The 25,288-nt window shown below is 55.2% G+C and overlaps 2 protein-coding genes across 2 annotated transcripts; one reads left to right on the top strand and one right to left on the bottom strand.

Moving 5' to 3' along the window:
• The first annotated feature begins 507 nt into the window (after positions 1–507).
• LOC119942069 (carbonic anhydrase 4-like) lies at positions 508–12,891 on the top strand. The gene is made up of 12 exons (XM_038762724.1): positions 508–564; positions 3,147–3,222; positions 6,702–6,806; positions 6,905–7,181; positions 8,217–8,323; positions 9,005–9,031; positions 9,908–10,069; positions 10,932–11,080; positions 11,953–12,042; positions 12,160–12,232; positions 12,504–12,667; positions 12,768–12,891. Exons 1-12 carry the CDS (start codon positions 508–510, stop codon positions 12,879–12,881), a joined length of 1,401 nt encoding a protein of 466 aa, XP_038618652.1. The 3' UTR covers positions 12,882–12,891.
• Positions 12,892–14,444: 1,553 nt separating this feature from the next.
• Positions 14,445–24,475, bottom strand: TGFB1I1 (transforming growth factor beta 1 induced transcript 1). Its single transcript, XM_038763688.1, has 11 exons — positions 24,413–24,475; positions 22,533–22,651; positions 22,357–22,412; positions 21,917–22,068; positions 20,779–20,887; positions 20,577–20,682; positions 19,407–19,643; positions 17,039–17,212; positions 16,421–16,502; positions 16,071–16,219; positions 14,445–15,973 (listed from the first exon to the last, which is right to left on the bottom strand). Exons 1-11 carry the CDS (start codon positions 24,423–24,425, stop codon positions 15,707–15,709), a joined length of 1,464 nt encoding a protein of 487 aa, XP_038619616.1. The 5' UTR covers positions 24,426–24,475; the 3' UTR covers positions 14,445–15,706.
• Positions 24,476–25,288: the final 813 nt, after the last annotated feature.

Here is a 25,288-nt window from a genome sequence, read left to right as displayed (position 1 = left end):
ATCTATGGATGAGGGTCAGGGAGCCTGAGGCAGGCCAAGAAGTGGCATAGAGAAGCAGCGTGGCTCAGTGGGAAGAGCCCGGGCTTTGGAGTCAGAGGTCATGGGTTCAAATCCCGACTCTGCCAATTGTCAGCTGTGTGACTTTGGGCAAGTCACTTCACTTCTCTGGGACTCAGTTACCTCATCTGTAAAATGGGGATGAAGACTGTGAGCCCCCCCATTGGACAACCTGATCACCTTGTAACCTCCCTAGTGCTTAGAACAGTGCTTTGCACATAGTAAGTGTTTAATAAATGCCATAATTATTATTATTATTATTATGAAATGCTCCAGGCTACAGTGCAGAGATAGCAACTAACTCCCCTCCAGTGGGGCAGATTCTGAGGCTTTCTCACCGTGGTTGAGCAGTGTGACCATTTGGCCTCTGAAACCAAAATTCAGGACTCCAGGGCCTGACCCAAGAGATAATGAAAATGAGAATAACTGAAGCATTCCTAGCCACTAGTAATGGGAGAACCCGGGGCCCTGAGGTACTACGTGAATATTTCAACACCTGGAGTTATTGTCAGTTGGTTCACGAAGATTCTGTGAAAGCCAGAAGAAATGGTTGGGGTTTATGACCTCTGAAACCAGCTGCCTTTCACCAAAAAAAACCCCCCAAAACTCTGTATGTCAAATCAGTCCCAGAGTGAACAGGACAGGTTTGCCCACCATCTGCATTTCAGTGAGATTTCCCAGATGATGAGAGAAATAACGTCTGGGTTGGAAAAGAGAGGTAATATTGTAAAGGGTTATAGGGCTTTACAGATCAGATCAGGTCATTAGGAACCATAATACTTACACCAACTTTAAAAAAACAAGGGAACTCTAAGTATGAGCTTTACTGGCTACAGAAAAAGCTAACACTCTCCCTTCCTCATTCATACTTACCAGAGATGTGTCTCCCTTAAGCAGAGAAGCAATTAACCCCAGTATGGCTTTAAGCTCAATCAATGGTATTTATTGAGTGCTTACTGTGTACAGAGCACAGTACTAGTATTAGTCCAGTTAGAATAACTGAAGCATCCCTAGCCACTAGTAATGGGAGGACACGAAGCTCTGAGGTACCACATGAATATTTCAACTCCTGGAGTTACTGTCAGTTGGTTCAGGATGATACTTTGAAAGCCAGAAGAAATGGTTGAGAACAGCACTGTTATATACATATTTGTACATTATATTAATTCTCCCCCTATAGATTATAAGCCCACTGTGGTCAAGGAACGTGTTTACTGTCTCTGTTGTATTGTACCCTACCAAGCACTTAGTACGGTGCTCTGTACGTACAAAGTGCTCAATAAATGCCATTGATTGACACGACAGACACATTCCCTGCCCACAAGGAGCTTACAGTCTAGAAGGGAAGGCAGACTGTTTCTCCAATCCCCCTGCAGTTCATTCATTCATTCATTCAATCAATCGTATTTATTGAGCAATTACTGTGTGCAGATCACTACTAAGCTCTTGGGAAGTACAAGTTGGCAACATTTAGAGATGGTCCCTACCCAACAACAGGCTAACAGTCTAGAAGGGGGAGACAGACAACAAAACAAAACATATTAACAAAATAAAATAAATAGAATAAATATGTACAAGTAAAATACTGGACAGGTTTCAGTACCATCAGAATAAATGGATATATGCACATCATTAATAAAATAGAGTAGTAAATATGTACAAGTAAAATAAATAGAGTAATAAATCTGTACAAATATATACAGTGCTGTGGGGAGGGGAAGAAGGTAGGGCGGGAGGGGATGGGGAGGAGGAGAGGAAAAAGGGGGCTCAGTGTGGGAAGGCCTCCTGGAGGAGGTGAGCTCTCAGTAGGCCTTTGAAGGGAGGAAGAGAAAGCTAGCTTGGCGGATGTGCGGAGGGAGGGCATTCCGGGCCAGGGGGAGGACGTGGGCCGGGGGTTGACGGCGGGAGAGGTGAAAACGAGGTACGGTGAGGCACTACAGATCCCAAGGGCTCCCTTCAGGTGGGGCCTTAGAAGAGGCTCATGCCAGGAAGCCAAAATCAATATGTTGTAAAGCTGAGCGCTTGGGAGAGTACGATGTAACTGAGATGGTAGACACAATTCTGATTGACTGATTGATCGGGCCTAACAACGGCATTACACTTGTTTGCCGTCAGCCTCCGATTCTAAATTAACGCGTGGATTACCAACATAGGCTTAGGAGCCCAAGAAAGTGTTGGAAAACACCGTACATATTATATTGGGTTAGAATCCTGCAGCAGATCAGCTCGTTATGGGCAGGGACTAGGGCTGTTTGTTGTTGTATTGTACTCTCCCAAGCGATTTGGAAAGAGCACAGGCTTGGAAGTCAGAGGCCACGGGTTTTTTTTAATTTTTTTTTATAATGGCATTTATTAAGCGCTTACTATGTGCAGAGCACTGTTCAAAGTGCTGGGTTCTAATCCCGCTCCACTACTTGTCAGCTGTGTGACTTTGGGCAAGTCACCTCACTTCTCTGTGCCTCAGTTACCTCATGGGGATTAAGACTGTGAGCCCCACATGGGACAACCTGAACACCTCGTATCCCCCCAGCACTTAGAAAAGTGCACTACACATAGGAAGCACTTAACAAATACCATTATTATTATTACAGTGCTTTGCACACAGTAAGCGCTCAATAAATATGATTGAATGAATGAACAAACCGTGGCCAGAGAATCAGGTGCCCTATTGCTTGAACAGTTTAAAAAAAAAAATAGTGAAGCCCTGGGAATGGCTGCTGCCTTAAACAGAGAAACTTCAAGAACGTTTGCAGCCCTCCTAAGAGAATATAAGTACTTTCTGTTGTCAGTACTGTGCAGCGATGGTAGTGTAGAGGGACGGAAACAAATAGGATTGACGTACCCCAGAGCTGACTTGGTTGTCGTCTTGGGGCTGGGTTGCTTCTACTTTTCGGATTCATTACACCCTAGCCTCAATTCCCGGAGTCAGGGAGTTGTCGGGTAGGGACTGTCTCTATATGTTGCCAACTTGTACTTCCCAAGCGCTTAGTACAGTGCTCTGCACACAGTAAGCGCTCAATAAATACGATAGATTGATTGATTGAACAATAAATGACTGTAATGACGTCAAGTCTCTGATCTCACTTCAGCTTCCTAACGAAACATCTGGGCGAGACTCTCCCCTGCTAGGAAGACTTACGGACTTCCTGGGCCAGAATGGTGAAGGTAACCCAGGCCGGCTTCTTCTCTAGGGGTGGCTGATCTTCTGTAGAAGGAAACCACCATTTCTGTGGGGCTCTAATGAAATGGGCTCAGGCCCACAGTGGCCTCTTGGTGACTCCTGCTCTGTTGAGAGAAGTCACAGAGAAATTAGCTTAAAACATGATTGTCCCTCAGGGGGAAAGCAATGGAACATGTGTGCGCCTGAGTGGCCATTAATCATCCCTGTGGTCAGTCAGTTCCTCTGGCTTCTCCAGCTCCTAACGAAGCTGCGGGCCTTCCTTTCCTTACTTTGTGTGTGTGTGTACGGCACGGCAGGACACTTCCTGCACAGGGACGCTTTTCTGGACAGATTTCTCCTTCCTTCCCACTGCCTTTCAGCTCCATCTGCTGACCCGCTGATTTTGCCAGGAGCCCCGCTGGTGGTTTTTTGGAAAGATCACTGCCAAGGGAATCAGGGGACTTGGGCCTAGCTCCCGTGTTGCCTGAAGATGGCTAACACGGGGAAAGATCACACGTGATTCTGCAACGCACTGTATCCTTGCCCGCTAACCATCCGTGGCTCTCTGGACCCCGGCGGGGATGTGACCGACAGGGTTGGCACCAACCATTCACTAGCACCATCACCCATTCCTCCACACTCTTTCTCCAGCTTTATAATAATAATAATGGTCTTAGTTAAGCACTTACTATGTGCTAGACATTACTAAGTGCTGGGGTGGATACAAGCAAATTGGGTTGGACACAGCCCCTGTCCCACAGTCTCAATCTCCATTTAACAGATGAGGTAAATAAGGCACAGAGAAGTAAAGTCACTCACCCAACGTCACACAGCAGACAAGTGGCTGAGCCAGGATTTGAACCCATGACCTTTTGGCCCCCAGGCCCGTGCTCTATCCACTTTGCCACGCTGCTTCTCAAATGCGCTTCAGGACAGAGGCTTATCCATCGTCCTTCCTGATGGGAAGCCCTGAAGACTCCTTCACCAACTAGGCCACTGTTGGACCATCCTTCCTGCTGCTGTTTCCCGGATTGCCCCGTTAGTTTACCTAATTAGCTTGCAGCCCACCCTACTTGCTGGATGCCACAGCTTCACTTGGAACAGGGACACGTCCCCCCGTTCCCCCGGGGGATAATAATTAATAATAATTATGGTACCTGTTAAGCACTTACTATGCCAGACACTGTTCTAGGTGCTAGGGTAAGTACAGGTTAAGCAGGTTGGATACATTCCCTGTCCCACGTGGGGCTCACATTCTTAATCCCCATTTTACAGATGAGGGAACTGAGACCCAGAGAATTAAAGTGACTTGCCCAAGGTCACCTAGCAGACAAGTAGCAGAGCCAGGATTAGGTCCATCTCCCAGGTCCATGCTCTATCCCCTAAACCATGCTCCTTCTCATCAGTCAAGCTGCTGCTCATCAAGATGGAGACGGGTTGTGTAGATGACAGTGGGAGATTTAGCTTATGATGATAATAATAATTGTGATATTTGTTAAGCTCTTACTATGTGCCAGGCACTGTACAAGCAAATCGGATTGGATACAGTCCCTGTTCCACTTGGAGATCACCATCTCATTTCCCATTTTATAGATGAGATAACTGAGGCCAAAAGAAGTAAAGTAACTTGCCCAAGGTTACACAGCAGACACGTGGCAGAGCCAGAATTAGAACCCATAACTCTCCGATTCCCAGGCCAAGGCTCTATCCACTACGCCGTACCGGTTTGCTCTCCCTTCTTCTTCTGTGCCCACTCTGAGACTGGCCCAGCCCCAGAAGATTGTGGCTAAGGCATGGCCTATGCTTGAGGAAGAACAGGTCTAATGTCTTCTAGAAGAGCAGAGGAAATGCCAATCCTGGATCAAACCAATGTACCAAGCGGCCCAGCCTTCTTTCTGCCTCCAATGGGAGCAACAGGAAGCCGGGAAGAGGCCTGGGATGGGGCGGGGGGTGGGGGGCTGCACTCCTCAACATAGGACACCCATCCTCTTGCTTGGAGACTTGCCACTGGCAACGCTAATTTTCGCTCTAGTCCCCAGTTGCAAACCTCTCATCCATGAATTCTTCCAAACATTCGAGACCTACTCTTTCCTGCCAATCCAACTTCCTGTGACCATAAGAGAAGCAGCGTGGCTCAGTGGAAAGAGCCCAGGCTTTGGAGTCAGAGGTCATGGGTTCAAATCCCGGCTCTGCCGATTATCAGCTGTGTGACTTTGGGCAAGTCCCTTAACTTCTCTGGGCCTCAGTTTCCTCATCTATAAAATAGGGATGTAGACTGTGAGCACCCCGTGGGACAACCTGATCACCTTGTAACCTCCCCAGTGCTTAGAACAGTGCTTGGCACATAGTAAGCACTTAATAAATGCTATTATTATTATTATAAATTCTATATTTTTCTATCTGCTATGCAAAGAAGTGTTATCTCGGGCTGCTTTCTTGTCTGGGATTCTCAATTCATTCAATCATATTTCACTTTTATTCGTTGAGATGCACCCACCCTCCAGCTTGGAAACCTGCCACTGGCAACCCTAATTTTCCCTCTTGTTCCCCAGCTGTGGACCTCTCACCCAGGAATTTATCCAAACGCTCTAGAACCTGCTATTTCCTGCCAGTCCAACTTCCTGTGACCCCAAATCATCATCATCATCAATCGTATTTATTGAGCGCTTACTGTGTGCAGAGCACTGTACCAAGTGCTTGGGAAGTACAAATTGGCAACATATAGAGACGGTCCCTACCCAACAGTGGGCTCACAGTCTAAAAGGGGGAGACAGAGAAAAAAACCAAACATACTAACAAAAAAAAATAAATAGAATAGATGTGTACAAGTAAAATAAATAAATAAATAAATAGAGTAATAAATATGTACAAACATATATACATATATACAGGTGCTGTGGGGAAGGGAAGGAGGTAAGATGGGGGGATGGAGAGGGGGACGAGGGGGAGAGGAAGGAAGGGGCTCAGTCTGGGAAGGCCTCCTGGAGGAGGTGAGCTATCAGTTGGGTCTTGAAGTGAGGAAGAGAACTAGCTTGGCGGATGGGCAGAGGGAGGGCATTCCAGGCCGGGGGGATGTCGTGGGCCGGGGGTCGATGGCGGGACAGGCGAGAACGAGGTACGGTGAGGAGATTAGCGGTGGAGGAGCGGAGGGTGCGGGCTGGGCTGGAGAAGGAGAGAAGGGAGGTGAGGTAGAAGGGGGCGAGGTGATGGACAGCCTTGAAGCCCAGGGTGAGGAGTTTCTGCCTGATTTGCAGATTGATTGGTAGCCACTGGAGATTATTGAGGAGGAGAGTAATATGCCCGAGCGTTTCTGGATAAAGATAATCTGGGCAGCAGCATGAAATATGGATTGAAGTGGAGAGAGACATGAGGATGGGAAATTCCATGTTTTCTACCTGCTGCACAACGAAGTGTGGTCAGGCTGCTTTCTTGGCTGGGGCCCTCGATTTCCCTTTGGTTGGGAATTCTCTGTTCCCTCACAAAGACCACTCCCTGCTCTCCATCTGCTCCTGCCCTGGGGCCATGTTCCAGGTTGACCAGTGCAGCCAACGGATCTGCTCCACCTGTCATCCACCAGATCCTGGACCCGGTGGAGCGCCTCGGGGACTCTTCCCCTCCTCCATCCTGCCTGGCACTACCCTGCCCCGGGCGGCTTGCCCGTCTGAAATGTTGGAGGTGGGCCCCCAGCTGCGAGGGAGCCACGACCGCTCAACCGGACGGACCTCTTATACGGCCCCAGCATCAGGGAAAATCTTGGAAGAAGCTGGCCGTCTGAGGGCTCCGGTATCTCCAAGTGCCTCCGGTCTCCCTGGGCCCATCCGAGGAACCTCCCAGCTCCGGCCACCTTCTGCTTGAGCTACCACCAATCGGACCATTCAGCTGCGGCCACCGTTTGCGGATGCCCTCACTGCTTCTTACCAACCCAAGGCTCGGGTTTCTGGGAGATTACCTCAGTCTCGCCTTGGTACTGCCCCTGCAGCTGCTCCGAGCCATCTGACCTAGGACGTGAACCCAGATTTGCCCCCAGTCCTCCCCAACTGCACTAAGCTCCAAGGTGGCCCTCCGGCACCTGCTCCCTTGGCAGGCAAGGCATCTTCGCCCGGCCATGGCCGAACCTGGCACTCTCCCAGGGAGACCTGTCCACTACCCTCTGGGCCGGGCTTCCTTAAGCCTGGCCGGAGGAGCCCACCAGGGCTCTGTAGGCCTCCATCAATCAATCAAGGGTATTTATTGAACACTTACTGTCTGCACAGCACTGCACTTGGGCGGTATGATCTAACAGAGTTGGCAGACACAATCCCTGTCCGCAGGGAACTTACAATCTACAAGGGGAGACAGAGTTAAAACAGGTTAGGGATGGGAAAATAGTAGAGTATAGGAAATTTTTCATCTCAAAGGCCAGGGCTTTCCCTTTCAAAGGGGAAGCAAACTTGGGGTGAGTTTTTTCTCTCCATCTATCTCTCCATCTGTCTTCCTCCTCTCTCTCATTGGCTCATCCTCAGTCCTTTCCCCTTCCCCATAGCCCCCTCTTGCCACCTGGCTAGAGGGCTCCCAAGCCCAGCCTGGAATCTGGAGTGATCAGCAGAGGGAGATGGAGAAGGGAGCCGGGACAGGGAGAGAACAGGATCCTGGATTGTTGGTGCAAATTTTTCCTGTGTTGGATCCCAGGCATCTAGGCCAGGAGTGGAAAGGGACGGGCCTGGTTTTAGAGGGAAGGCACCAGCTGGGGAGAGCTAAGCTAGGCTGTGGGGGGCAGGGGCCCTGGCCTTGCGGGGGGGGGACGGCACCCCTTGGGGAGAGCTGCCTAGGCTACAACCTGGACCAGCTCCAGAACCCACTCTCTCCTAGCTCCAACTACTTCTGCTTAAGCATCCCAGGAGAGTGGGTCTTCAGCCCGGGGAAGGACACCTGGGTTCTAGGAGAAGAGCCAGGCCAGGGATTGGGTGGAGGAGAGGGGGAGGAGGAAGAGGAGGCGGAAAGCTCTACTTTGGGTCTCTAGTCTTCTTCCTCCAGGGGAATTCTCCGCAGGCATGGGACAGACCAGGCTGCTGGGCCTGGTGGCCCTGGGGCTGATGCTGGGAGCCTCCTGCCAGGCACATCCCGAGAGTAAGTCTCCCCCTCACCAGAATCCAGAGACCAGAAAGTCTCTCCCTTAGAATCTAATGTCTCTCATTCATTCATTCATTCAATCGCATTTATTGAGCGCTTACTGTGTGCAAAGCACTGTACTAAGCGCTTGGGAAGTACAAGTTGGCAACATATAGAGACAGTCCCTACCCAACAACGGGCTCACAGTCAAGAAGGGGGAGATCGACAACAAAACAAAACATGTGGACAGGTGTCAAGTTGTCAGAACAAGTCATCTTGTTCAAGTTGTGAATTCATCTCCCTCTCCCAGAACCCAGAAAGGTTCTCCCCGCCTCCCCAGAAACCAGGCAAGGTTCTCCCTTCCCCAGACGTGTTTCTTTCCTAGAATTTGGGCAAGTCTCCCTACCCCAGACCCCAGTAAGTCTCTCCCTTCCCTAGATCCCAGTAAGTCTCTCCCTTTTCCAGAATGCAGTAAGTCTCTTCCTTACACAGAACCCAGGCATCCTGTTCCTGCCATAAGAATACAGTGCATACAGTGCTAAGCGCTTAGTACAGTGCTCTACTCATAGTAAGCGCTCAATAAATACGATTGATGATGATAACATTCTCTCTCTCTCTCTCTCTCTCTCTCTCTCTCTCTCTCTCTCTCTCTCTCTCTCTCTCTCTCCCTCCCTCCCTTCCCTCCCTCCCCACCATTAGCTTGGTGTTATGACCTTCCAAAATGTGGTGAGGGTTTCTTCCTCATCTCCTTTTCCCCACCTTCCACAGAAACCTGACCTTCTGCCCTTCCAGAATCCCCTCCTCTCTCACAACTCAGAACCTCTGCCTCCTCCCTATCAGTTCCCTCCTAAGATCTAGTGGTGCCCTTTGACCCTCAAGACCATCTGGTTAGAAAGAAGGGGGCAGAGGGGAAAAGCTTCACCTCCAGGAACCCATCAGCCCCCTTTCCTAGGAGGCACTCAGGCTTCTCTGCCTCTTCTCTCCCCTAACCTCCCACCTCTGTCCCTATGCTTTTCCCCAACTCTGCCACCATGCTCTCCCCAAATACTGTCCCCATGGTCCTCCCCAATATTGTCACCACGCTCTCCCCAGACTCTGACGCCATTCTCTCCCCCGACTGCCACCTTGCTCTCTCCTGACACTGTTGCCACAATCTCCCGACCGCTGCCACACCCTCCTCAGACTCTGTCTCTCCACTCTCCCCTGGCACTACCACCATGCTGTACCCCAACATTGCATCCAGACTCTCCCTGTCACTGCCGCCAGGCTGTCCCCCAACACTGCCAACATTCTCCTCCTCTTCATCCCCTCCAACACTGCTGCCATGCTCTCCCCTGACACTGTTGCCCTGGTCGCCCCCAGTTCTGCTACAACACTCTCTCCTGACTCTGCCTTCATGCTCACCGCGGAAACACAGTCGCCACAATCTCCCCTGATTCTGCCACCATGCTCTCCTCAACAATGTTGCCATGCTCTCTCTCAACTTTGCCACCACTCTCCCCTGGCACTGCTCTCATGCCTTCCGCCAACTCTACGACCACGGTCTCCCCTTACTCTTCTCTGCCTCCTCCCGCCCCGGCCCTGTGGCGGGCCAATCTCCAGGCCCCAAAACCTGGCCCCGGAAGTTCTGCGCGGGCCGGAGCCAGTCCCCGGTCGCCCTGTGGGTGGACCAGTCTGTCCCGGCTTTCCACTCCAAAGTCCTGAAGATGTCTGGCTACGAGGACGCAACTCTGCCAATCAAAGTCACCAACAACGGCCACTCAGGTGAGGTTGGCAGGCCAAGGTAGGGGAAGGAAGAAGGGGCCGAGGACAGCGGGGCAGGGCAGGGATTCCCCCACCAAGACCACCAGCCTCCAGTGACCACCGTCAGGGTCTGTCTTGGTTGGGTCAGGAGCTGGCCTGTGGGTGGGCCTTCGGGGGAAATATCTCAAGGAACCAAGGGGGAAAAAATCCCTTTGAGAAGAGGCAGCCTGGGGGGCCCGGGAGAGGAAAAGGGGAGGAGAGGGAAGGGAAAGAGGGAAGAGGAAGGGAGGTGAAGAAGGGGAGCATTCGTTCATTAATCATATTTATTGAGCACTTACTGTGTGCAGAGCACTGTACTAAGCGCTTGGGAAGTACAAGTTAGCAACATATAGAGAGGGTCCCTACCCAACAGCGGGCTCAGACTTCCTGGAAGGAAAGAGGCCACGGTCGCAGGATGGAGAAGGGACATGTCACTGCCACTGGGGAGAAGTTGGGGCTGGGCCCTGGAGAATTAAGTCCAGGGCTCTGCACACAGTAAGGGCTCAACAAATAATAATAATAATAATAATGATGGCATTTGTTAAGCGCTTACTATGTGCAAAGCACTGTTCTAAGCACTGGGAGGATACAAGGTGATCAGGTTGTCCCACGGGGGGCTCACAGTCTTCATCCCCATTTTGCAGATGAGGTAACTGAGGCTCCAAGGAGTTAAGTGACTTGCCCAGGGTCACACAGCAGACATGTGGCGGGGTCAGGATTCGAACCCATGACCTCTGACTCCAAAGCCCGGGCTGTTGCCACTGAGCCACGCTGATTGATTGGACATGAGGGCAGGGCATGGGGGGGCTGACTCACCTCCCCATCTCGTGCTTGTGTACTGTAGTGAACGTGAACCTGAGGTCCGGGGCCTGGCTGCAGGGAGGAGGGCTCAAGGGGAATTACGCCGTCCAGAGCTTCCACCTGCACTGGGGGAAGGAGCTGGACATCCCAGGGGCAGAACACCTGCTGGAAGGGACCCGGGCCTCCATGGAGGTGAGAATTACACAGCGTGGCTCAGTGGAAAGAGCCCGGGCTTTGGAGTCAGAGGTCATGGGTTCAAATCCCAGCTCCGCCAATTGTCAGCTGTGTGACTTTCGGCAAGTCACTTTACTTCTCTGGGCCTCAGTTACCTCATCTGTAAAATGGGGATTAAGACTGTGAGCCCCCCATGGGACAAACTGATCACCTTGTAACCTCCCCAGCACATAGAACAGTGCTTTGCACATAGTAAGTGCTTAACAAATACCATCATTATTACTATTAATTACAGCCACCTGCCCCAGGGCCACTGCTCGCCCCGGGGGCCACCGCCCACCAGGGACACCACCAGCCAGGGCCTATTGGAGGTGGAGGTCATTGTGGGAATTATAATAATAATGATGGCATTTATTAAGCGCTTACTATGTGCAAAGCACTATTCTGAGCACTGGGGAAGTTGATCAGGTTGTCCCACTGGGGGCTCACAGTCTTCATCCCCATTTTACAGATGAGGGAACTGAGGCCCAAAGAAGTTTAGTGACTTGCCCAAAGTCACACAGCTGACAATTGGCAGAGCCGGGATTTGAACCCATGACCTCTGACTCCAAAGCCCGTGCTCTTTCCACTGAGCCACACTGCTTCTCAGGGGATGTGTCTACCAACTCTCTCATATTGTACTTTCCCAAGGGCTTAGTAGAGCGCTCTGCACACAGTAAGTGCTCAATAAATACCACTGATTGATTGAGGACCAGGCACGGGGAGAGCCAGGTCCTGGGCACTCCGGCAGGACCCCCCCCAGGGCTGGGGGCTGCGAGGGAGCAGGAACCGGGGGCCGCAGGCCGGGATTACACTGACCAATGGGCCTTGGGCCCTCCCTCCTCCCTCAGCTCCATGTGGTTCACACCAAAGACGGCCTACCCATGAACAAGGCGGTGAAACAGAAAGATGGACTGGCCGTGCTAGCCTTCATGGTCAATGTGAGTGACAGCCCCTCTTCCCGCCTCTGCCCCTCTCCTCACCCCTGCCCTCTCCTTCCTTCCTTTCTCTCACCCCCATCCTCTATCCCGGCCTCCGTCGGCCTCCTCCTCCCGCAGGTCTCGGATACAAACGCTTCGGAAGCTTCATGGAACAACTTCACCTCCTTCCTCGACCTCGTCCCAGAGAAAGGTGAGAGTCCGGCACCCTGTGGGGGCTCACCCCGCACCACCGTCCCATCTCCCTCACACGGCGATCGGCCCCCACCCGTCGGCAATCCGTCCCCTACACCCGGCCCACCCCCTGCCCCCCAAGGAACTCACTACCCATCCCCACTCCCAGCGACCTAACCCCCCAGAAACCCATCTCCCCTATCCAGTGACCCACCCCCCGCCCCTGGCAACCCACTCCCCTACCCCGCAGATCTGCCACCCTCCAGGCCCCTACTCTCTCTTGCCCCTAGATGATGAACAACCGGTCATCGGCAACTTCTCCCTGAAGGGACTCCTGGGTGCCGTGAGCACCACGTCCTACTTCCTCTACCGGGGCTCGCTCACGACGCCCCTCTGCCAGGAGGTCGTCTTGTGGGCCGTGTTCAGACAGCCCATCCTCGTCTCCCCAGACGTGGTGAGCTGGGGCCGTGCGGCTGGCTCTGGGGAGGGGAAGAGGGCCAAGGATGACGGTGGGAGGTGGCGGGCACTGAGGGAAGCTCTCGCATCTCCCGCAGGTCCGGAACTTCACATCCAGCCTCTTCTACACCACAGCCTCCGAGGGGAGGCGAATGGTCAACAACTTCCGCCCGCTGCAGCCCTTAGGTCGACGCAGGGTCCTACGGCTGTGAATCCCGATGACAGGAGAGTGGGGAGGGGAAAGAAGCCCCACCGGCCTCCAACTCCCTCCTTGACTTCCCTCCCCTTCCCAGGAATAAAGGCCCCTGGAGTTCAATATGAGTAACTGGGTCCCCCGCTGGGGAGGAGCTAGATAGGGTCCCCACGAGGGACAGAAACTGTGTCTGCGCTAATTCTATCTACCCCACGGTACCCCAAGCACAATGCTTGGCATGTAATAAGCTCTTAACAAACACCATTCATTCATTCAATCAGATTTATTGAGCACTTACTGTGTGCAGAGCACTGTACTAAGCGCTTGGGAAGTACAAGTCGGCAACATATAGAGCCGGTCCCAACTCAACAACAGGCTCACAGTCTAGAAGGGGGAGACGGACAACAAAACAAAACATGTGGACAGGTGTCAACATTACTACACACACACACACACACACCTACTACTACTACTACTACTACTACTACTACACCACCACCACCACCACCACCCAGGAGGAAAGAGCATGGCTCTTGGGTCCCAGCAGGGTCAGACACATAATAATGATAGTATTTGTTAAGCGCTTACTATGTGCCAAGCACCATTCTAAGCACTTGTCAGCAAAGTCCTGTTGGGTGAGGGGGCCCCGAGCAGGATGGAGCTCACAGGTCAGGTGCAGTTTACAAGCTCTGCACCTTTAGGAAGGGGAGGGACAGGCCTAGGGTGGCTCTACCCCAGGGGGGACTCGCCTCCCGGTCCTTCCTCACCCCTGCTCTCCTCTAGCAGGGCTCTAACCCCCACCCCAGCAAGGCCCTGCTCTCCCCATGCCCAGAAAGGCCCACGCGTCCCCTGATCTGGGCCCTGCGCTCCCCCAGTTAGGCCCTGCTCCCCTCTTGCTGGACTCTGCCCTCCCCCAGTACAGCTCTACTCCCTTTCAAAGGTCCCTGTCTTACCCTAGATGGGCCCTACTGCCCTCCAGAAGGCCCTGCTCCCCAGGATGGACCCTGCCCTCCCCCAGCAGAGTCCTGCCCTCAGTGCTCTGCCCCACCACCCGGCTCCTGCTCAGTGGCGTGTTCCAGCCCTGTAACTTTGTAGGGCAGAGGGGACATTCTCCATCCCCTCCTTTCCTCTCGGCAGCCCTGTCTTTGCCTGGAAATTGAATCTCCCGGCCCTGCCGCTGTCCAAGTTTTCCTCCTTGCCATAGGACGAGCTTTCTCCTAGCAACCAAAATGGACTGCCCCATTCAGCCCCCTTCCGCTCAGAGGGGCTGACTGACAGGAAAGAACCAGGGGGCTGAGGTAGGAAGCGGGCGCAAAAAGGAATAACTGGAGCTACAGCCTCAGTCAAGGCCACGGGGGGAAGCAGTTAAGGGGGAATCCTGTGGGGAGAGACCCGGAGGGTGCACGGGAGCCAGGGAGAGCAGGAGAAAATAGAGGAAGAGCGGGGGGAGGAGAGCCGAGCAGGATGAAGGAGAGTCGGGGAAAGCAGGGAGGGCAGGGGGAGAGCTGGGGAGGGCAGGGGGAGAGCAGGGGAGGGTGGAGGAGAGCTGGAGAGGATGTGGGAGAGCGGGGAAAAGTGGAGGAGAGCCGAGGACGGAAAGGGAAGACGGGGAAGAGCGGCTGAGGGGAGCTGGGGATCCTGCTGGAAAGCCAGGGAGCACAGGGGAGGGAGGGGGACAGCCAGAGAGGGCAGAGGGAGAGCCAGCAAAAGGGAATCCCTTGGCAAGATTTAAAAGGACCAGGAACCGACAACACCGGGCAGGCAGAGACAACTGAAGGTGGAGGTGGGACATCTGATGGCCCCAGAGGAAGGCTCTGAGGCAGGCAGGAAGGCAGAGCCAGTCTGTGGAATGTGTCTTTATATGAGAGCTTAGTGAGTACAGCAGTGAGGGGGCAGGGACCCCAAAAACACGTGAGCCCTTTCCCAGAGCCAAAGAGCAACTCCCGCAGCCCCCACCTCACAATTCAGGAAGTCAAGATGGTTCTAGATATCCCCATCTGCCCAGCAAGATCACGATGTTTCTGGATTCTGCCCGAAAACACCTTCCTTTGAGTGGGGGAGGACTTGCCCCTCCCTGGGAGGAATTGAGCCAATTGGCTCTGCCCAGGGCCAGAGGATGGGGCCCAGAACCCAGAGAATGGAGCCCAGTTTCCAGAGGAAGGGGCCCAGGGTAGAGGGGACAGGGCCCAGGACACATTGGACAGGGCCCAAGGCCCAAACAACTGGATCCAGGGCACAGACAAAGGAGTGCAACCCCCAGAGGATGGGGCCTAGGGCCCAAATAATGGGAGAAAGGTCAGAGAGGACTGAGTCCAGCACCCAGAGGAGGGGGCTCGGGCCCAAAGAACAGGATCCAGGCCACAGAGGACTGAATCCAACACCTAGAAGATGGGGCCCAGGGCCCAAAGAACGGGGCCTAGTCCCCATAGGACGGGGCCCAAGGCACATTGGATGGGGCCAAGGGCCCCGAGGACAGAGACCAGCACCCAGAGGATGAGGTCCAGGACACTGAGGATGGGGTCTGAGATATAAAGGATGGGGCACAAGGCAAGAGGATGGGATTCAGGGCACAGACAAGTGGGGGTGCTGGCCCAAAGTCTCTCCCAGAAGCCCCCAGACCGGATCTCCACGGGGATTCCACAGGGCTTCCATGGGGTCTCCCTGGGGCCTCTAAGGGGGCTTCCTCAGGGCCTCCATCCCAACTGTTGTCCCCAAGAGGTGTGGGGCTACTAAAGTTTCGGGGCTCCTGCCACGGCGGGGCTTGTCTCAGGGGTTTGGCTTCTACTTCTGAAGGGGTCTGGAGGGTGGCGGGGGCAGAGCCTGCGGGGGCAGGGTGGGGCCTCCTCAGCCGAAGAGCTTGAGGAAGCAGGGATGGCAATAGGGCTTGTCGGCCCGCTCCTGGAAGGAGCCCTTGGTGAGTGGGCGCAGGCAGAAGGTGCAGGTGAAGTGGTCGGGGTGGAATCGGCGGCCCAGGGCCGAGACGCAGCGGCCGGTGACCGGGAGCCCGCAGGCCGCGCACAGGGAGCCCCGGCGCGCGTGGAAGTGGCTCTCGCACAGGGGTCGGCCCTCGTGCTCGAAGAAGCTGCCGCCGGAGAAGGGCGCGAAGCACTCCTGGGGGCGGGGACGGGGAGTGGGTCCACAGGCCCCGCCGGCCCAGAGCAGTCCCCCCCCATCCCGCCCCCGGCCCCTCTCACCCCCGCCCCCTTACCCGGCAGACAAAGCAGTCCGGGTGCCAGAGGGCACTGAGGGCCGAGATGTAGTTCTCCAGGATGGGTCCTGCGCACCCTTGGCAGCGCGGAGCAAACAGCTGCAGGAAGTCCCGGCGGCAATACGGGCGGCCCTCACGCTCGTGGAAGCCTGGGGCGGGGCGAGAGCCAAGGGTCAGGGTCTGAGGTTGGGACTGAGGGGCTGGAGTCGGCAAGGCCGGGAACAGGGGACAGGGTCAGCAGGACTGGGATAAGAAGGGCTGGGATGGGATGCTGGGGCCAGAGTCGTGGGGTTGGAGATGCCAGAGTGGAAGAAAAGAGGCAGGGGAAGGCCCGCCGGGCCCATTCTCACCTTCGTCTCCAAATGGCTCCCCGCAACTGACACAGCAGAAATGTTCCGGGTGCCAGTGGGTGTCCAGAGCAGTGACCATTTTCTGTAGGAGAGACAGGAGGGAAGAGCAGAGAGTGATGGGCAGGGGTGACTTGGGGGACGGGAACGGGGCTAGCATGGGGCGAGGGAAGGACAGAGGATGTTGGCCCCATCTGGCTTGGTCCCAGCCCTGGGGTCCTGGTCCCCCCGGTGCTAACATCCTTCGGGGGGCTCTACCCCAAAGTCCACGTGACCTTGACCAAGGGTAGGTCCTACTCCGGGGCCGAGGTCAGGGAGAGGGAGTGAGCAGGGAATGTGTCTGTTTCACTAGTCCCAAGTGCTTAGTACAGTGCTTTACACGTAGTAAGCACTCAATAAATACAGTTGAATGAATGAATACATGAATTCAGGGGCTTGGCTGTGACCGTTATGCGATACAGTCCCAAGTGCTTAGTACAGGGCTTTACACGTAGTAAGCACTCAATAAGTACAATTGAATGAATGAAGAAATGAATTCAGGGGCTTGGCTGTGACCGGGGAGGGGGTGTGAAGTGAAGTGGGGCTGGGGTGGGGCGGCGGGGAGAGTTGCGGGGGGCTCACGTGGCGGATAGGTTGGTTGCAGAGGCCACAGCGGGGGGAGAAGCGCTGGAAGTAGCACTCAGGGCAATAGGGAGCACCATCCTTCTCGAAGAAGCTGCTTCCTCCCAGGGCTGAATTGCAGCCCCCGCACAGGAAGTGTTCCGGGTGCCAGGCACGGCCCAGCGCCGTCACCACCTAACAGCCAAGACAGGAGAGAGCAGGATGGGGTCAAGGCTGGCCCCCTTGATGACGGCATTTACTGAGCGCTTACTATGTGCACTGTTCTAAGCGCTGGGGAGGTTACCAGGTGATCAGTTTGTCCCACCGGGGGCTCACAGTCCTCATCCCCAATTTACAGATGAGGTGGCTGGGGCCCAGAGAAGTGAAATGACTTGCCCAAAGTCACACGGCTGACAATTGGCGGAGCTGGGATTTGAACCCCTGACCTCTGACTCCAAAGCCCGGGCTCTTCCCACTGAGCCACACTGCTTCTCTAGTCTGTTGCTTGGGGTCACTGTCTCCCTTAACGCTATCGTAACGTAATGAGAAGCAGCGAGGCTCAGTGGAAAGAGCCCGGGCTTTGGAGTCAGAGGTCAGGGGTTCAAATCCCGGCTCCGCCAATTGTCAGCTGTGTGACTTTGGGCGAGTCACTTCACTTCTCTGGGCCTCAGTTCCCTCATCTGTAAAATGGGGATTAAGCCTGTCAGCCCTAAGAGGGACAACCTGATCACCTTGTATCCCCCCAGCGCTTAGAACAGTGCTTTCCACATAGTAAGCGCTTGACAAATACCATCATCATCATTATTATTATTATTATTATAACGCCACTCCTAGTGCCCAGTTTAGTTTATGTAGAGAACCACTTCCAGGCCCGTTTTCGGCTCTGACTGCAAAACATCTCTGTGAGGGATTGTGGGGGGCAGCAGCAAACAGTCTGGACTTTCACCGCTGATCCCATTTGATTCTGGATTTCCACACCTACGCTTTCTCCTCATCAGTGTAAACATCCTGACGGGGCTAGCGTTTGGAGTGCTAGCGTTTGGGAGTCCATGCTCCATTCGCTAGACCGCGCTGCTTCTCACAACTGTTCTGTAATAATAATAACGATGGCATTTATTAAGCGCTTACTATGTGCAAAGCACTGTTCTAAGCACTGGGGAGGTTACACAGTGATCAGGTTGTCCCACGGGGGGAGCTCACGGTCTTAATCCCCATTTTACAGATGAGGTCACTGAGGCCCAGAGAAGCGAAGTGACTTGCTCAAAGTCACACAGCTGACAAGAGGCGGAGGCAGGATTTGAACCCGTGACCTCTGACTCCAAAGCCCAGGCTCTTTCCACTGGGCCACGCTGCTTCCCTACAATCCAGCAGGCATACTTCACTCCTCTGGTGCTAACCTAACCTTCTCACTGTATCTCAATCTCATCTATCTCACCGCCGATCCCTCGCCCACATTCTGTTTCTGCTCTGGAATTCCCTCCCTCCTCATATCCACAGACAATTACTCTCCCCAAAGCTTTATGGAAGGCACATCTCCTCCAAGAGGCCTTCCCTAATCCCTCTTTGCCTTTTCTTCAACTCCTTTCTGCATCGCCTTGACTTGCTCCCTTTATTCATCCCCCCTCCCAGCCCCACAGCATTTATGTACATATCTGTAATTTATTTATTTAGATTACCCATCGTGGGCTCATTAAGCTCATCGCGGGCAAGGAATGTGTCATTCTGTTATATTGTACTTCCATTCATTCATTCAATCATATTTACTGAGCGCTTACCGTGTGCAGAGCACTGTACTAAGCGCTTGGAAAGTACAATTCGGCAACATCATCATCATCATCAATCGTATTTATTGAGCGCTTACTGTGTGCAGAGCACTGTACTAAGCGCTTGGAAAGTACAATTCGGCAACATCATCATCATCATCATCAATCGTATTTATTGAGCGCTTACTGTGTGCAGAGCACTGTACTAAGCGCTTGGAAAGTACAATTCGGCAACAGAGAGAGACAATCCCTACCCAACAACGGGCTCACAGTCTAGAAGGGGGAGACAGACAGCAAAACCAAACAAGCACACGGGCCTCAATGGCATCAAAATAGATAATAATCATTAATTATTAATAAAATAAATAGAATAATAAATATGTACACATATACACAAGCTCTGTGGGGCGGGGAAGGGGGTAGAGGAGAGGGAGGAGGAGCAGAGGCAAAGGAGGGCTCAGCCTGGGAAGGCCTCCTGGAGGAGGAGGGCTTTGAAGAGGGGAAGGGAGCTAATTGTACTCTCCCAAGCACTTAGTACAGTGCTCTGCACACAGTAAGCGCTCAGTAAATATGATTGACTGGCTGACTGACTCTCTGCCTCCTCCCCTGGCCCCCCCAGGGCTCACCTGCCCGGCGATGGGCTTGCTGCAAGAGCCGCAGAGCCCCTTGGCCTGCGTGGGGACGCCCTGGCGACTCAGGTCGGACTGGAGCAGGACGAGCATGCTGTCCAGGCTCCCCTCTGCCGCCGGCGCTCCCTTGGCGGCCTCGGTGGGGGACGGGCTGGAAGCGGCAGGTGGGGTCCGGGCCGGGGCCGGGGTCACCGAAGACAGCACGGGCTGCTGGGCCGGGCCGGGGGCCGGGAGCTGGGGCCGGGGGACAGGGCCGGCGTGGGCGGAGGGCAGCCAAGCTGACCAGCCAAACCGCACCAGCCAGTCCTGAAGGTCGGCCGGAGAGCTGACCCACCTTCGGGGCTCCACAGAGGAGAGATGGGGGGCCCCCAGACCAACGTCCAGGACCTGGCTTTCCAAGGTAAGGGTCCTGGGTTGATAATACTAATAATAATAGTGGCATTTATTAAGCGCTTACTATGTGCAAAGAGCTGTTCTAAGCGCTGGGGAGGTTACAAGGTGATCAGGTTGCCCCACGGGGGTCTCCCAGTCACAATCCCCATTTTACAGATGAGGGAACTGAGGCCCAGAGAAGTGACTCGCTCAAAGTCACCCAGCTGACAAGTGGAGGAGCTGGGATTTGAACCCACGACCTCTGACTCCAAAGCCCGGGCCCTTTCCACTGAGCCACGCCGCTTCCCTGATGGGGGGCCCGGGCCCTGGCCGCCGGGAGACCACCGGGAGCCAGGAGGGGGTGACAGGGATGAGGAGAAGGACTGGTCCCCGGGAGGGTGCTCAGGGAGGACTGGGAAGGGAGAGAGCCAGGAGGGTGGGGAAGGAGGGAGGCCGAAGAATCAAGGAAAATGGGAAAGGTCTCTCCCTCTTTCCGGGTCTCTTCCTCCTCCGCCCCCCGAATCAGAGAAGCAGCAGCAGCCACAGGAGAGAGTGGGGTAGTTTGCTGCGTCTGCTGAGTAGAAACCTGGTCCCGGAGGGGCAGTTTTCCTGAGCTGGTCAGAAAGTCCAACTCGGAGAGGCCTCGCCCAGGCCACCCATCCAGTGCCACCCACCACCCCCTCCTCGGCCGGCCGGCCTTCCCTCAGATATCCCACCCATCCCGAGACAGACAGTCAGCCCGCCCGCCCGCCCGCCCGCCTCCAGCCAGCGGGCCAGCCCCAGCCAGCCGCTCACATGGTTCTGGACGCGGAAGTCGGACAGAGAGGCCATCAGTTTGTCCAGCTCCAGGGTGGCCGAAGTGGCCGAGTTGGCCGAAGGCTTCGGCTGGGGAGGGGCTGGGCTGTGGGAACACAAACTCAGGACGGTGCGGACCCTCAGAGTGGCTCTCCCTCCCCAGAGATCCCAGAGGACTTGCCCGGAGGACGAAGGGACTTACGTGCTGGCGGGTTTGCCGGCCGGCTTCTCCTCGGATGTCTCCTTCGCCTTCTCCTCCCTCCGTTCCCTGTCAGCCCCCTTGCTGGAGGGGAACTGGGACATGATCTCATCTGGACAGGGAGGGAAGAGGGGAAGACAGCTGAGGGCTCAGGGGACTGGCCCCCTTCTCCTCCCTCAGGTCCTTAATAACTGAGGTATTTATTAAATGTTAACTCTGTGTCAATCACTGCACTGAGCCCTGGGGTAGGTACCTGCTAATCAGGTCCCATAAGCAGGAGGGAGAACAGATATTGAATTTCCACTGTGCAGAAGAGGAAACCGAGGTCCAGAGAAGTTAAGTAACTTGCCTAAGGTCACCCAGCAGGGTATGTGGCGGAGCAGGATTAGAACCCAGGTCCTCTGACTCCCGGGCCGGTGCTCTTTCCACCAGGCCACGCTGCTTCCTTTAGCTCCTAATGGGCAGGGAATGTGCCCCTTCTTTGTTTATGGCTTTTCTGAGCGCTTAGTACAGAGCATCACACCCAGTGGGTGTTGAATAAGTGCTGCTGCTACTGCTTTTGGCCCTGTCCTCTGTCTCTCTGCCTTTCTGACAGCAATGAGTAGTGGACAGAGCCTGGGCATCAGGTGGTCATGGGTTCTAATCCTGATTCTGCCACGTGTCTGCTGCGTGACCTTAGGCCAGTCACTTAACTTCTCTGTGCCTCAGTTACCTCACCTGCAAAATGGGGTTTGAGACGGTGAGCCCCACGTCGGGACAGGGACTGCGTCCAACCCGATTTGCTTGCACACACCCCCGCGCTCAGTTGGAGAAGCAGCGTGGCTCAGTGGAAAGAGCCCGGGCTTTGGAGTCAGCGGTCATGGGTTCAAATCCCGGCTCTGCCAATTGTCAGCTGGGTGACTTTGGGCAAGTCACTTCACTGGGCCTCAGTTACCTCATCTGTAAAATGGGGATTGACTGTGAGCCCCCGGTGGGACAACCTGACCACCTTGTAACCTCCCCAGCGCTTAGAACAGTGCTTTGCACGTAGTAAGCGCTTAAGAAATGCTATTATTATTATTATTACAGTGCCTGACCCCCCAATAAGCGCTGAACAAATACGCTTATTATGATTATGTCCGCCCGGCACCCGCCCAGTTACCTGTGATGTTGAACTGGGTGGCATTGAGCTCCTGCAGCAATCGGTCCAGCTCACAGAGCCCAGCCCCCAGCACCCCGCTCGAGGAGGAGAACGGGGGCGCAGGAGTCGCTGGGGACGCCGGTGCTTTCGAGGACCTCGGTTTACACACCGTACTGGGGAGAGGGGTGCGGAGCGTGCTGAGTTCGAGAGGGGAGGGGCCGGGAGCCAAAGCCAAATCGAGGGGTGGTGGGGAGGGGGCTGGAGGAAGGGAAGGGGAGTTGGGGGCAGGATGTCTAAAGGTTTGGGGAAGAGGGAGAGGGGTGTCGCGGAGTACAGTGTTCTGCACACAGTGAGTGCTCAATAAATACGATTGACTCTCCACAAACTCCCCTAGTCGATTCAGGGGTCCCCCTATACCCCTTAAGGCAGCTCCCTCATGCCCTTTGGGTTCCCCTCCTTACCTGTACAGGTGGTCCTTCTCCCCAGAAGCACCAGAGGCTGGGTCCCCCGGCCCTGGCTGAGGAGGAGAGAGAACGTAGATGCGTTGGGTGGGGGGGCTCATGAGGCGCTCTCTTGAGCCCCCAGACCCCACCCCATCTCGGAATCCAGGGGTCCTGGCCTCCTGCCCCTCGCTTACCTGCTGCGGGTGGCTATAGGGTGGGGGAGGAGTCAGAGACTCGGGAGGGTGATCGCGTGGCGCCCCGGGCCGGGCGGGAATGTGAGAGGTTGTGTTCTCCAGGTCAGACAGCAGGGCATCTGTTGAAGAGACGGGGAGATAAGGCCTTTGGGAAACGTCCAGGGGTCAGAGGCAGCGGGGTCAGGGTCATCGGAGGTTAAAGGCCCCGGAGGAGAGAGTTAGATGTTGAAGTTCAGGGGAGCCGGGAGAGATCAAAGCGGGTGAAAGGAGAAAGGTGTAAGGCATGAATCTGGGGAACAGGGTGAGATGATGAGGGGACTGTAGGCCTGGGGTTGGAGGCTGTGGACCTGGGGTCGGGAGCTAGTGCTCTAAGATGGCTAGGGAAGGGGGCTCGGGTGTCTGAGGGAAAAGCAGCCCATCTTTGGTTGTTCATTAGCCACACCAGGTCCCCGGCTCCCAACCTCTGCTACACACCCTTTGGGTCATTCTGAAGCCACCTCTCCCTCCCCGCTCCCCAGACTCACGTAATCCTCCCCCAAATCCAGCCCGGTTCCCCTCACCGTCCCCAGGTCCCCCTCTCAGCACCTAATCCACGGGCCGCTTATTGGCTACTCCATTGGTCACACCCGGTGGTGTGACACAAACTCACAAGAGGCCCCCTCCAGCCCCTCAACTTCTTCCCCAAGCCAAAGTACTGGGATTCCTCCTCAAACTCTCTGATTGTCAACCCCGGGGGTCCCCACCTTGTTGATTGGGTCTCCCTTTCCCCCACACTGGGGCCCTTGGCTTAGGTTACCTACCAGAGACCATGATACGTGGACCCACAGGAGAGAAGGGAAAAGCGGGGTCACCAAATGGGAGGAGAGATAGGGGAGAGGGGTTGTCCCTAGTTGGCCCAATTCCCCTTCCAGCCCCAGGCTTCCTGTCTCCCAATCCTCTGCCCCACCCACCAGAACCCAGGTGCCCAATCTGCCCATCCAAGGTATCTCACCCGCTGCCCATGTTCCCCTTTCAAGACTCAGGGGTGCGGCCTGTCTCACCTCTCCCTCCCGCCAACTCCACTCTCTCATTCATTCATTCAATCGTAGTTATTGAGCGCTTACTGTGTGCAGAGCACTGTCCTAAGCGCTTGGGAAGTCCAAGTTGGCCGCATAGAGAGACGGTCCCTACCCAGCAATGGGCTCACAGTCTAGAAACCCGGTCTCCTTCCGTGCCGCCTCAGCCCTGGCAGTGCCCACGGGCGAGATGGAGGACTCTATGCCCAACTGCCTATTTTAGGGGCAAGAGCGAAAGAAGAGAGGGGAGAGTGGCGGTGGGATGGGACAGCCCACTGTTGGGTAGGGACCGTCTCTATATGTTGTCAACTTGTACTTCCCAAGCGCTTAGTACAGTGCTCTGCACACAGTAAGCGCTCAATAAATACGATTGATTGATTGACAGGTTAGGTGGGGATGGGTCGGACAGGGGAGACACACACACACACACACACACACACACACACACACATATAGAGATGGACAGAAAGAGAGAAGGAGAGAGAAACAGGAAGAGCGGCATGGAGCAGGGAAGAGAGGGAAAGAACAGGGAAAAGGGGGAGGGGAGAAAACCGTTAAGGGAATGAAGCAGGGAGAAGGGAAAAGTCAGAAATGACGGGGAGGCCCGATGGAGGTAGAGCCGGCGGGTGGGCGGTGGGATGCCCGGGCAGCGAGGGGGTGGGGGGGAAGGAAGGGAGACCCCCGGGAAGGAAAGGGGGAGTCGGAGGAGGCTGCAGCTGAGCGGAGCAGCCTTGGGATGGAGGAGGAGGAGGAGGAGGAGGAAAGAAGAGTGTGGCAGAGATGGAGGCGGTGGGCAGGAGCCCCTGAGCCCCCCGCCGCACTCACCCAGGTCCTCCATGGCTGGCAGGGGGGGCCCAGGGCGGGAGGAGGAGGGGATGGGGAGCAGGAGGAGGGGATGGGGAGGAGGAGGGGGAGGAGGACGGGAGGAGGAGGAGGAGGAGGAGCAGGGCGGGGGCTGTGTCCGGTGGGGGGAGAGACGTCCGTCCGGGAGCAGGGAGGCCCCGGCCGTGACCATGTAAGGAAGCCGGGCCGGCCGGGCGGGCTGGGGGGGCCCGGGGAGCCCGGAGAGGGGAGCCCGGGGAGGGAGGGACGGACACCTACACCCAGGGACCCTGTCCCCCCCACCCCACCCCCCCCCACACAAATAGGCTGACAGACACCCGGCCCGCAAACCGAGACTCCCAGCCAGTTTCCTAACCAGCCGGCAAAACCCGGGAATTCAACGAGCCACACAGCGCCCACCCCAGCCACACACACACACACACCACACACACACACACACTCTCTCTCTCTCTCTCACACTCTCTCTCTCTCTCACTCACACACACACACACACACACACACACACACAGAGCACACTGCACCCACTCCAGCCAAAGACACTCAGCACAATGAAGCCACCCCAGTCAAAGCCTCTCACACACACACAGCGCCACACTGCACACAGCCCGCCAGACACACACGCATACACACACAGCACACTGCGCACACCCCAGCCAATGACACACACACACACACACACACAGAGCACACTGTGCCCACTCCAGCCAAAGACACACACAATGAACCCAACCCAGCCAGTCTCTCCCTCTCTCGCTCTCTCTCTCTCTCTCTCTCTCTCACACACACACACACACACACACACACGGCGCATACCCCAGCCAATGACTCACACACACACAGCACACTGCGCACACCCCA

This window comes from Tachyglossus aculeatus, chromosome 21 (genome assembly GCF_015852505.1).
Source record: "Tachyglossus aculeatus isolate mTacAcu1 chromosome 21, mTacAcu1.pri, whole genome shotgun sequence".
Classification (NCBI taxonomy): domain Eukaryota; kingdom Metazoa; phylum Chordata; class Mammalia; order Monotremata; family Tachyglossidae; genus Tachyglossus; species Tachyglossus aculeatus.
Note: the sequence above shows the minus strand (reverse complement) of the source record. Positions and strands in the feature narration are given on the sequence as shown.